At 44.9% G+C, this 12,148-nt stretch overlaps 1 protein-coding gene across 1 annotated transcript in view; it reads left to right on the forward strand.

Annotated features, from left to right (window-relative positions):
* Window positions 1-212: 212 nt before the first annotated feature.
* The window catches only part of LOC134204812 (uncharacterized), a 42,247-nt gene continuing 30,311 nt past the window's right edge, over window positions 213-12,148 (forward strand). The window contains exons 1-3 of the mRNA XM_062679606.1: window positions 213-236; window positions 349-374; window positions 430-806. Coding sequence (XP_062535590.1) covers window positions 213-236; window positions 349-374; window positions 430-806 — 427 coding nt within the window. The remainder of the gene's footprint in view (window positions 237-348; window positions 375-429; window positions 807-12,148) is intronic.

Genomic DNA, 12,148 nt, shown 5'->3' on the forward strand with positions numbered 1-12,148 from the left:
GACTAAATAAATGAATGAAATGAATGTTTTGTTTTATATTGTTTTATCGGAGCCTTCACGTTTCTCGTGTAAAACCAGCAGAACTACCACAGAAGCGTTAGGGTTTGGTACCGCTGTAAAGACATGAGGATGCTATCAAATATCCAACATGGCATCATGATTCTGCAAATGTCATGTTGGATGAAAAATGCAATAAAAATTAGCGGGAAAATATGGAGGGAATTTGGTATAAAAGAGTAGCCATTGCCCAAACTCGGCCTCTTAGTAAATCAGGCGTCCGTGTGCTGTGAAGTGAAAGTAAAGTGCAGTATTCCAAGTGAACCCCCCCCCCTTTCGAGTGGGAGCTAGTGTGAGCTCCGGGAAAAAGTGTTCAGGTAATTCCTAATCCTGTACTATGGAACTTGGAATTAATTCCTTGGTGTCCTTTAGGACCTCTCTTTTTCTACGTCTCTTTTCAACCTGCTTTTCGTCCAGCACACGGCTCGGCCCGCGAAGCCTTCAGGCTTCCGCGCCTAACCGTAAAAGACCGTGGATCCTCAAAGGAGAACCTATATCTCGGGCCGTAGGCTCTAACCGCAAAGGAGATTTCCCCTCTCGGCCGTCCAAGGTGGCTAAGCCACGGCCGGTCGATCGCGCCTACGAGGGAAGACGCCTGCCCACCATCGTCCAGCAACGCCCGCTGGCCCCGTCGGACAAAGATTGTCCGTTCACCGCTCGCCTCGCTATTCTGGCGAGATTTCTGGCCGCACAGTTGGACTGGAGTCACTGTGGCGGCTATTTCGGCCCCGTCATCAACAGCAGCAGCGGTATGTACCGGTACGATCGATAGAATTAGGATACACTTAACAAATTAACACACAATTTGATTACACAGAACAACACGCACACGCCACAAATAGGAAAAATAAAATTATACAAGGAAAGTGAAAGTTCTGTGTTGTTAGTTTTTGTTTGCCGCGGAAAACCCTTGATTACCCAGTAGTTAGCCGACCCTGGGATTGCCGGAGAGTCTCTTGCATCTTGGTTGTGCTCGCTACTGCGTATTGTCGATCTAGTTTCAGCTTTTCTATGCCCGCTCGAGTATGTAGGTATCTTGTGTGGCAAAGCACAATGCCCGCAGGGTGTCGAGAAAGTTTCCAACCCAAAAACATCGTAGACCGGACCGAGAATCGAACTCGCCATGTCCGGATTGGCAATCTTACGCCTTTGCTCGCAAGGCTACTGGAGACTCAATGACAAGTATGTATTCTATTCACCTATATTCTTGTTAACGTGCGAACTCGCATTCTCGTTTACGACAGCGATATCAAATAGGGACATGATTCGAACGAATCTGTTCGTTCGCCCGTAAACTATAATAAGAAATAATTGGCAAATCTTATATAACATTATCATGATTAATTTAGTGTGGCAGGATATGCTTAAGAGGAAAATTATTTAGAACTACGACTACGCTGGCCTTGATGAATTTCATTTATTTATCTATTTTGTGTGCTCACTGTAATTTTACGAATTTTACATGTTAGGTGGTTCGCCTTTGAGCCCTTTGGTATGAATATTCCCAAATTTCCTAGTATGATTTTGTTTTTATATTCTTGAGGAAGCAATGATTCGTATTTAAAAATTTGATAACCTTACTAACTATTTACACTTAATATGTATTTACCAAATCAATTTGATAACGTAACTGCGATTGGGGACTAACTCCCGGATGTTTGGCTGATTGGAAGCCAAGCAAATGACCCTGAACCTATCTCTACACTCACCGAATCGTTCATGTAGTATTTTACTTCCGGCCAGACGGTGGTCCTCGGAATGTCTTGTCCTGATGTTGAGAATCATCCTCAGCTGGATCCTAAGGTCTGTCTCAATTGGAGAATTCAAGCTCTATCTGGTAAATTAATAAATAACCCGGTCACAAGAATAACTGGTGCTACCCAGTAATTCCAATAAGACATCGATGCAAAATGAGTCGATATCTGTCAAAAGTGATCTTGCTCTGCAAGCAGGGTTATTTGATAATTTTCGAATTGTCACTTTTAAGTTTAATTCTCCATATGAGACAGACCTCATTTCATTTATTTAGTTAACATCTAAACAGATAACACTGAATCAACAATTTGACGCCACAATGCACGGTTCGAGGCCGCATCTCTCCATCCTCGGGTACGCCCCACGCTCACCAAGTCGTTTTGCACCTGGTCAGCCCATCTCGCTCGCTGCGCTCCACGCCGTGAGAGACAGACCTAAGGAATTTGTTTTGAACCCGTTGAAGTTTAAAGTCGTGGGTTTTAGTGCAGCTCTCCCAGACCGGAATGCTGTATTTGATCACAGGGAGGATGATTTGCTTGTAGACAGCAAGTTTATTTTTCAGCGACAATCAACCTTGATCAACGTGTAGTCAAACTGTTGCCGAAAGATAAGCTTACTATCGAGGATCAAGCCAAGGTAGTCGGCCTCATTGGCCCATTCCACAGTCGTGCCATTCAGAATGATTTTACAGTCCTCAGGCGGAACATGTTTAGGGGATTTAGAGTGGGGGAAAATGATGACCTGGATCTTCGCCGCGTTGATACAGATCTTCCAGCTGCTGAGGTACTCTGTCAGCGCCTGCAGGCCTCGTTGGAGTTTTGCCACTGCGCTCTGATCACTCTACAATTGTAGACGACACCACGCTCTACATACTTTGTCTTGTGCTTCCAGAAACCATTTTGTATTTCGCTGAAAAATCTAGTATTGACTTTAAGCAGTTTATTGTTTTTCAACTATTTTTATATAGTCACCGAGATCGCTGCCATTTTTTAATTTGTCTATACGACAATTTTCAAGATGATCATACTTACTTCATGGGAGCGCGTTTTGCGCCAATGTCGTATCCGCCGTTCATTTTGTGCGCTTCGCTCAGCCGAATCGAATGCTGATTTATTGAGCAACACTGATCGTGTCCGTTCCGTAACACGTACGTACGTTGAAAAACTGACTTGTTTGCTTCGCACGCTTTAAAGGCTCCCCCAGACCTAAGCGATTTCATCGCCGCGACGGCGACAACTAGTCGCCGCGATTCTATCGTTGGGTCGCTGCAGGCAATGTTCTATTTACGCTTCCATACCAACGGCGACAGAATCGCTGTCGCCAAGCGATAGAATCGCGTCGCGTCGCGTGTGTTTGGGGGAACCTTTATGCTGAACACTCGAGTCCGTTCGTCTCACATTCTCTGTTACACACATACAAACTATATCTAATCGTGTAATACGAAAATTCTCATACAAATACAATCACACTCACCATCGCTCAAATTGGTGATCAAGCGACATACACACTCAAATCCCAAATTGCACCTCGGTAATAATTTTTACTGATTTTATTCAGTAAAAATTAGTTTGAACCGAGTGATCAGTAAATTAAAAAAAATTCACTGATATCTGTTACAATATTTGCCGATGTCTCAGTACAATAAAATATAATGTCGAGATTCGGTACTTTTATTTACCGATCAACTCTGTATTATGCAAATCTGCCATATTTGTCAAACTGTTTACCGATCACTCAGTAAAAAATATACGAATTACCGAGTAAACCGTAAGATAAATACCGAGTTCTCAGTTTTCGACTAACATACGTGACGCTTGGTGATACGCCATATTTGTTGGTTGAATCGTTTTTTCAAGACAAGTTTTTCGTCGTTTAGATTTAACAAAAATGTTTCTGATTTCAGTTCGTTCGTCGGTTTTAGAATTACCATTAGCCTGCATGTAAGTATAATAAGATTACTATTCATAAAAGTTTGATTTGCTATCTGTAACCAGTTTTCGAATTTTCAGGGAAATGCATAACAACTATCAGCGTCGAGGTTGTGGCATAGCGCTAGTGCTATGCCGGAAACAGAACCGGAAACAGCGAAAATATGAGTGAAACAAGTTTTGCGGCAATTATTCCTGTACAAACATGAAGCATAATGAAATTATTCGAAATAAATAACATAAATTTTGATTATAGTATTTATTGATTGTATTTTTTGTTTCATTATTAGTGTGAAAAATTATAAAAATTACATTCTGTTCGGTAGTGTGGAGTACTGAGGTTTGCTCTCTATATTTACAGATCCATCCGCATTTCCATACCGAGTAATCGGTAATTTTTACAGATCTGCTCGGTAATTTTTGACAATTCTCCATCATGAATGCTGAACCGAGAACTCGGTAACTGAAATTGATTACCGAGGTGACTACCGAGAGCTCAGCTGTTGAGAAATCGGTAATTCGTTTACCGGGCCCGGTGAATAAATTTAAGTGTGTACACTTTCACACTCTCACCCGTTAAAGTTTGGCAGTTCCACGCACACTCAACTATACTACGAGAGAACATTAAACCAATGAAACCTATACCATCGTATCTTTATTTGCACTGGAGCAAATTAACCGTCTATATTTGCTTCACTTTTTTAAAATTTCATAATGCTTGCTATATTCTCTACAGTGTCATCTGCGAACAGAGACAGAATACCGCCTTCTGGAGGTTCTGGTATGTCGGAGGTGAACAGATTGAATAGTTGGGGCCGGATACCGCCCTGGGATACACCTGCGATGATGTTGTGCGCATTGGAATTCGCTCCGCTGATTGAGACCTGGAATGTTCTCGGCGATAGACGATAGACGATAATTCAAGCATAATTTTTCATAACGACGTATGTAACAAATATGAGGAATCGAGAAATCCTTTGCTGAAAGTTGGCAAAACTTTTTCTAAAACTGTTTTAAAACTAAATCTTTTTTCAATACTTTTTTCCGCTGGCATGCATCATTACAAGACACGTAATAAGCGTGCTTCACAGTAAAGCCCAGTTCATTCAAATTCATTGTGAAAAACGATAAAATTATACATACACCGGTATGCTACACGTACGTCGGTGTACATTGGTCGGTTTTCCATAGTGCACGATTGAGGCAACTGCAGTTTTGTTTTGTTTTGATTTTTTTGTTACATAGGTCGCTCTTAGTTCCCATATGTTAAAGCGACGTATGTAACAGTGAGACTTCAAAAATAGAATTTTTTACATACGTCGATTCGCAAAAAGATTAAATTAAAGAATTTTAAGATCTGAAATCGGTAAAATCGATGCGTATTATATAAAGCCGCGTGTGATTGTCACGTTGTATTGAAAACCCCGTTTTGTTTACTTTTGTTACATACGTCGTTATGAAAAAGTATGCTTGAATTGATATTACTCCTTAGTGCGATAGCCACACCTCCTCCCCTGGAGTTGGACCGATCGAGTCTCACCACACGGAAGTCCGGAATATGTACACTCACCTCGGGCTTCAGGTGCGTTTCCGTGATGAAGGCCACGTCGATCTCTCTCTCGTCGAGGAAACCAACCAGCTCAATGATTTTGCTTTTGAGGGAGCAAGCGTTCCAATTGACCAGACCCACCCTTGCAGCCATTTTCAATGACGAACATGCCGAGGAACATGCCCAGCCAGGGTGAAGATCTGGTCGAAGCGTGTTTTGCATCCGCGTAGTCGCGTTGCTAGTTGGTTGAAAATCGGGACTAGTTGCTTCGATGTGTAGAGACGTGGGTCGCCATCGGCCAGAAGGGGTTCTTTGTCCTGATGACGGAATCAACGGATGAGTTGTAACAGGGGGGGTTGCCATTCGCCGGAGGATGAAGCGTATGGTGTTGGAGCTTGAATCGATGCTGCAGCGGCCGCCAGCCGTTTATGAGGTTGCAAAGGTGGAAGTATTGGTATCGCTCGTCGGGGAGCCGGGAAGGCCGTAAAGTTCTCCTTGTTGAGATCAGGAACACGGTTCATCTTCGGCAGGGTCCTGGTAGAGGCCTTCTTCTGGGTTTCCAAAAACGCAGCCCGCTTGAAGACCGATGTTTGTCGCCGCAGCTTGCGCATTTGGGATCAGACACCTCCATCATGTCGCACTCTTCGGTCGGATGGGGTTGCAGCACGGCTTTATTCTGGTGCCGGCAGTTTCTGGTGCCGTGCCCGAAGTTGAACCAATTGGTGACGTCGCGGTGCACTGGCCGATATCGCTCCTAACGACGGTATAATTTCTAACGCTAACCAGCTTGAAGTTCTTCCACGTGGTGGAGCCGTGTTCCAGGTGGACCAAGTAAAGTTGGTCGCGATATCTCCTCGTCTTATGTGACGAGCGATTTTGTGCACGGCCACTGGCTTCGGGCCGCAGCTCTCGAGTTCCGCAACGAGATCTTCTTCCTTGATGTCGTGGAGCCCTCGCAGCAAAGCTTTGAGAGCCGAGCGGCTTCGTGGCGGGGTGGTCATGAGTGTAGTATTCATACTTGTGGACCTCGAGGAACTCCTAGAGATGTCGCAAATTAATCGATTACTTCGATTAATCGATTCATCGTTGTGATAATCGATTAATTTTGAATCGATTATTACCCAACGATTAATCGATTCAATAATCGAGAGGAATCGTGAGTAATCGATTAGTTACTAATCGATTAATCAGAATTTTACGACATCATAAGGATTAGTAACTAATCGATTAATCGGGATTTTACGACATCTCTAGGAACTCCACAACGGATTGATGATGGTCTTTGCTTGTCGGCATCACTTTTACAACTCTCCCTGCAAAACCGAAAAGCACATTTCAGCTCCTTAGCGATCAGTCGGCGAGTTTTCGGGCACAAGTCCGGCAGATCGCCCTTTACAAATACGGGCGGGCGCTTGTTGTTCCGCTTCGGTTGCACCTGTGGCAGCTGCGATTGCTGCTTCTTTTTATTTTTCGGCGGATTGCCGGCGTCATCAAGCGGCAACGGCGAGAACACGTTACTCTGCAAAAGTTGCTGGGAGACGTTACCCGCGCCTCCAAGAGCGGTGCGCTTAGGCACCTATCCCGCGACCGAATCGGCTACCGAGTCTCCCATGACGGGTCCGGGAGAAAATAACGCCAACGCGATGAGGAGAAAACGTAAATAGCGATCGAACGAGAAAAAAACACTTGGAAAAAATGCACGAGCTAAAGCACTTTCGTACGCGCTGCTGTCACGAACTGGAATGAGCGTTTAGGCTGACATTTTTCTCCATATCTCTATCGAGCAACCCCCTTTCTTCCTGGATACGTTTTTGGTGACCCTCAAAAGGGCCGATGGATTATGGTTGGGTGGTGTGGACGAGCACGCTCAACCTTCGAAGCCGAACAGTGTGTGACCCTGGCGTTTCATTGCGTAGACGACATCCATGGTGGTGACCGTTTTGCGCTTGGAGTACTCCGTGTAGGCGACAGCGTCCCGGATAACATTTTCCAGGAACGCTTTCAGCACACCGCGGGTTTTCTCTTAGATGAGCGCGCCAGAAAGCAGTTTTCTTGTATCCAATAAAGTAAAACCATTAGCATTGGTATACGTTACCGGTGCACATTTTGATTCACTATTATGCAGCGTACACACCAGTCAAGCAGTTTGATGAACATTGACTCCGCCCCCAAGAAAACGCTTTGGTTGCTGCTTTGTTTGAACGTGTGTGAAGTTGTTCGAACAACCATTTGACAGTTGGCGGCTCGGTTGGAAAAAAATAAAACGGTTTGATTTTGGTTTGAGTTGTCGGGGGCGGAGTCAAGGTTCGCCGAACATGTTTGAGTATTTGTAGTGAAGTTGCATAAAGCCCCATATATTTTTTAATGGTTGGTGCACAAGTTGGCGCTTCGGTCATTGATATTGTTGGTGATATTGTTGGTCGAATAAATTGATTGTTCGTGCCACTGTTGGTAAAACTTGATGGATGTTTGAATAAACGAGAGGTGGAGTCAATGTTGGTCAATCTGCTTGACCGTGTGTACGTTCCATTAGGGCGGAGCCCACGGCATCAATTTCTTTATGCACAAAAGACCCGTGTTTCGGGCGCGCGCGCCATTTTCGTTTGAGCATTCACAGACTGCGGACTCGACGCTCCATCGTAGACAGCATCGGAGGTGATCGTCGGATGGAGAGCTGACCACAGTACTGCTGTAATCTGAAAAAGTGACGTATGCGCCATTTTACAACATACATGTTTTCCATTTTTCTGTTGAAGAGTACGATTAGTGCTAATCGTTAACACCATTTTTGAAAAATGGCGTATACGTCACTTTGCCAGATTACGTAGCGGTTAGCGATCCCAGCGGCAACGCCACAGCGACAGCGTTGGCGGCTGTCAACGATGGTGGAGCCGGAGCGGCGGTCGGTGCAGCAACAACACTAAAGGCAATTTTTCGCTCCAGCGACAACGGCTGCCGCAGCGATGGCGTTGGTGGCATCATTGATGGTGGAGCAGTGCGCGGTGGTTGCTGATATTGATTGGAGACATTAAAAATAAAACTGTTCTTTTCAGGAACATCATTATATATGAAATAAAGTTGGGAGGATTTTTCCAAGGTGCGACCACAATGGACCCGTAAATTAAGGGCGTCCAGTAAAATTTTCCAGCAAGATTCTGTACTGTTAATGATTTTTAAATCATCATTGAAAGTTGAATTTATTTTCATGGTTGGCATCAGTAGCAGCCGACCACGTTCTAATCGACGGTAAATTCTGCTCCGACATCACGAACGTACGCACTTACCGCAGTGCAAATATTGAATCCGACCACTACCTCGTCGCAGCATGTCTGCGCTCAAAACTCTCGACGGTGATCAACACGCGTCGGAGTCGTCCGCCGCGGCTTAACATTGGGCGGCTACAAGACGGTAGACTAGCCCAAGACTACGCGCAGCAGCTGGAAGTGGCACTCCCAACGGAAGAGCAGCTAGGCGCAGCATCTCTTGAAGATGGCTGGAGAGATATTCGATCCGCCATTGGAAGCACCGCAACCGCTGCACTAGGCACGGTGGCTCCGGATCAGAGAAACGACTGGTATGACGGCGAATGTGAGCAGTTAGTTGAGGAGAAGAATGCAGCATGGGCGAGATTGCTGCAACACCGCACGAGGGCGAACGAGGCACGATACAAACGGGCGCGGAACAGACAAAACTCGATTTTCCGGAGGAAAAAGCGTCAGCAGGAAGATCGAGACCGTGAAGAGACGGAGGAACTGTACCGCGCTAATAACGCATGAAAGTTCTATGAGAAGTTGAACCGTTCACGTAAGGGCCACGTGCCACAGCCTGATATGTGTAAGGACATAAACGGGAACCTTCTTACGAACTAGCGTGAGGTGATCCAAAGGTGGCAGCAGCACTACGAAGAGCACCTGAATGGCGATATGGCAGACAACGGTGGCGGTATGGTAATGAACCTAGGAGCACGCGCGCAGGATATGCGGCTTCCGGCTCCGAATCTCCAGGAAATCCAGGAGGAGATCGGCCGGCTGAAAAACAACAAAGCCCCTGGAGTTGACCAACTACCAGGAGAGCTGTTTAAACACGGTGGTGAAGCACTGGCTAGAGCGCTGCACTGGGTGATTACCAAGGTTTGGGAGGATGAGGTTCTGCCGCAGGAGTGGATGGAAGGTGTCGTGTGTCCCATCTACAAAAAGGGCGATAAGCTGGATTGTAGCAACTACCGCGCAATCACATTGCTGAACGCCGCCTACAAGGTACTCTCCCAAATTTTATGCCGTCGACTAACACCAATTGCAAGAGAGTTCGTGGGGCAGTACCAGGCGGGATTTATGGGTGAACGCTCTACCACAGACCAGGTGTTCGCCATACGTCAGGTATTGCAGAAATGCCGCGAATACAACGTGCCCACACATCATCTATTTATCGACTTCAAAGCCGCATATGATCCAATCGATCGGGACCAGCTATGGCAGCTAATGCACGAAAACGGATTTCCGGATAAACTGATACGGTTGATCAAGGCGACGATGGATCGGGTGATGTGCGTAGTTCGAGTTTCAGGGGCATTCTCGAGTCCCTTCGAAACGCGTAGAGGGTTACGGCAAGGTGATGGTCTTTCATGTCTGCTATTCAACATCGCTTTGGAGGGAGTAATACGAAGGGCAGGGATTGACACGAGTGGTACGATTTTCACGAAGTCCGTCCAGTTATTTGGTTTCACCGACGACATTGATATCATGGCACGTAACTTTGAGAGGATGGAGGAAGCCTACATCAGACTGAAAAGCGAAGCTAAACGGATTGGACTAGTCATCAACACGTCGAAGACGAAGTACATGATAGGAAGAGGCTCAAGAGAGGTCAATGTGAGCCACTCACCACGAGTTTCTATCGGTGGTGACGAAATCGAGGTGGTTGAAGAATTCGTGTACTTCGGTTCACTGGTGACCGCCGATAACGATACCAGCAGAGAAATTCGGAGACGCATAGTGGCTGGAAATCGTACGTACTTTGGACTCCGCAAGACGCTCCGATCGAATAGAGTTCGCCGCCGTACCAAACTGACTATCTACAAAACGCTTATAAGACCGCTAGTTCTCTACGGACACGAGACCTGGACGATGCTCGTGGAGGACCAACGCGCACTGGGAGTTTTCGAAAGGAAAGTGTTGTGTACCATCTATGGTGGGGTGCAGATGGCGGACGGTACGTGGAGGAGGCGAATGAACCACGAGTTGCATCAGCTGTTGGGAGAACCATCCATCGTTCACACCGCGAAAATCGGAAGACTGCGGTGGGCCGGGCACGTAGCCAGAATGTCGGACAGTAATCCGGTGAAAATGGTTCTCGACAACGATCCGACGGGAACAAGAAGGCGAGGTGCACAGCGGGCAAGGTGGATCGATCAGGTGGAGGACGACTTGCGGACCCTCCGCAGACTGCGTGGTTGGCGAAGTGCAGCCATGGACCGAGCTGAATGGAGAAGTCTTTTATGTGCCGCACAGGCCACTCCGGCCTTAGTCTGATGATAAATAAATCGGTAGCAGCCTTGTAAAAAATTCACTTTTGCTGGGATTGGAATTGAGCATTCTTCTTCTTATTCTACGGCTCTACATTCCAACTGGAACTTGGCCTGCTTTTCAACTTAGTATTCAACCAGCATTTCCTCAGTTTATAATTGAAAGTTTTTCTTAGCTCGTCATTGGATTAGTATCTTGTATGTATCTTGAGTGGCAAGTCAAGTACAATGGATACTAGAGTGATTCAAATTTTGACTTTTTCGCTTCCCCATGCTTAATTAATGACATTTTCTATTTTAATAATCCTCCAAAATTTTCAGCTACTTTGGGGTCGTACAGTTATTACGTAAGCAATTTTTCTGGGTTTTTCGACTCCCCCTCCCCCCAAGTAAGATTTTCCCCATTCAAATGATTTTTTATTTATATGGCGCGTAAGAAAACAGCAAACCCCCCCTCCCCCCAAACATGCTTACGTAATATGTGTACGGCCCCGTTGGTTGTAATTTGCCTTAACACGAGCAGTTTAAAGTTTGTTTGAAAATTAATATGAAACAGTAACTTTTGTAGAAAACCGCCCTACAACGATGGCCATTGAGCAATAATAGGAAATTAAGCACATTAATCGATCGTTTTTGTTGCGAAACGATTTGACACGGGCAAGAAAAGTTATTAATAAAACACTAAATCGTGGGAAATTCAATTTAATATGTGAAAAAATAACATCAATATCAATAATGAGCATTCCTGTTTGCTTTATAGCTTTACTTATAAAAAACAAATAAGGTACCAGTCAAAACGATTAATGCAAGAGATGGCGTTTTTTCAATGGTAGTAAAATCGAAATTTCATCACTATGAGACTACTAATCAGTACAAACTAAGTGCAGGAGATAATGTTTTCACCTCATACTTCATTTCTTTTCACTACTTTCTTCTAAAACACCACATTTTTCCATAAATTTGCAAAATACTTGATTTGCCCATACATTTTATCGATTTCCAACTACCATGGTGAAAATTGTGAAAATCTCAGAACATAGAGTAGCAGGCTTAACAACACAGATAGAAACGCCGGTATCGCCACTCACACGGAGATTTGAAAATACACATTTTATGTTTTAAAATCACCCACCTTCGGAAGCTATATGGAGCTGTCAAAAAGATGGGTGTTTTCAAAATTTGTCAAATGTGTGAAAAATACCCATCTACTGACAGCTCTTCTTCATGCGAAACATGGGTATTTTTCACGCGTTTGTGGATGAAAAAATACTTAGCAATAATTTGATAAAACAATTAGTATGTCGTCTGCATTCAGAATTATTCCATCTTAAATTTAGT

The sequence above is a fragment of the Armigeres subalbatus genome, unplaced genomic scaffold (genome assembly GCF_024139115.2).
Source record: "Armigeres subalbatus isolate Guangzhou_Male unplaced genomic scaffold, GZ_Asu_2 Contig916, whole genome shotgun sequence".
Classification (NCBI taxonomy): domain Eukaryota; kingdom Metazoa; phylum Arthropoda; class Insecta; order Diptera; family Culicidae; genus Armigeres; species Armigeres subalbatus.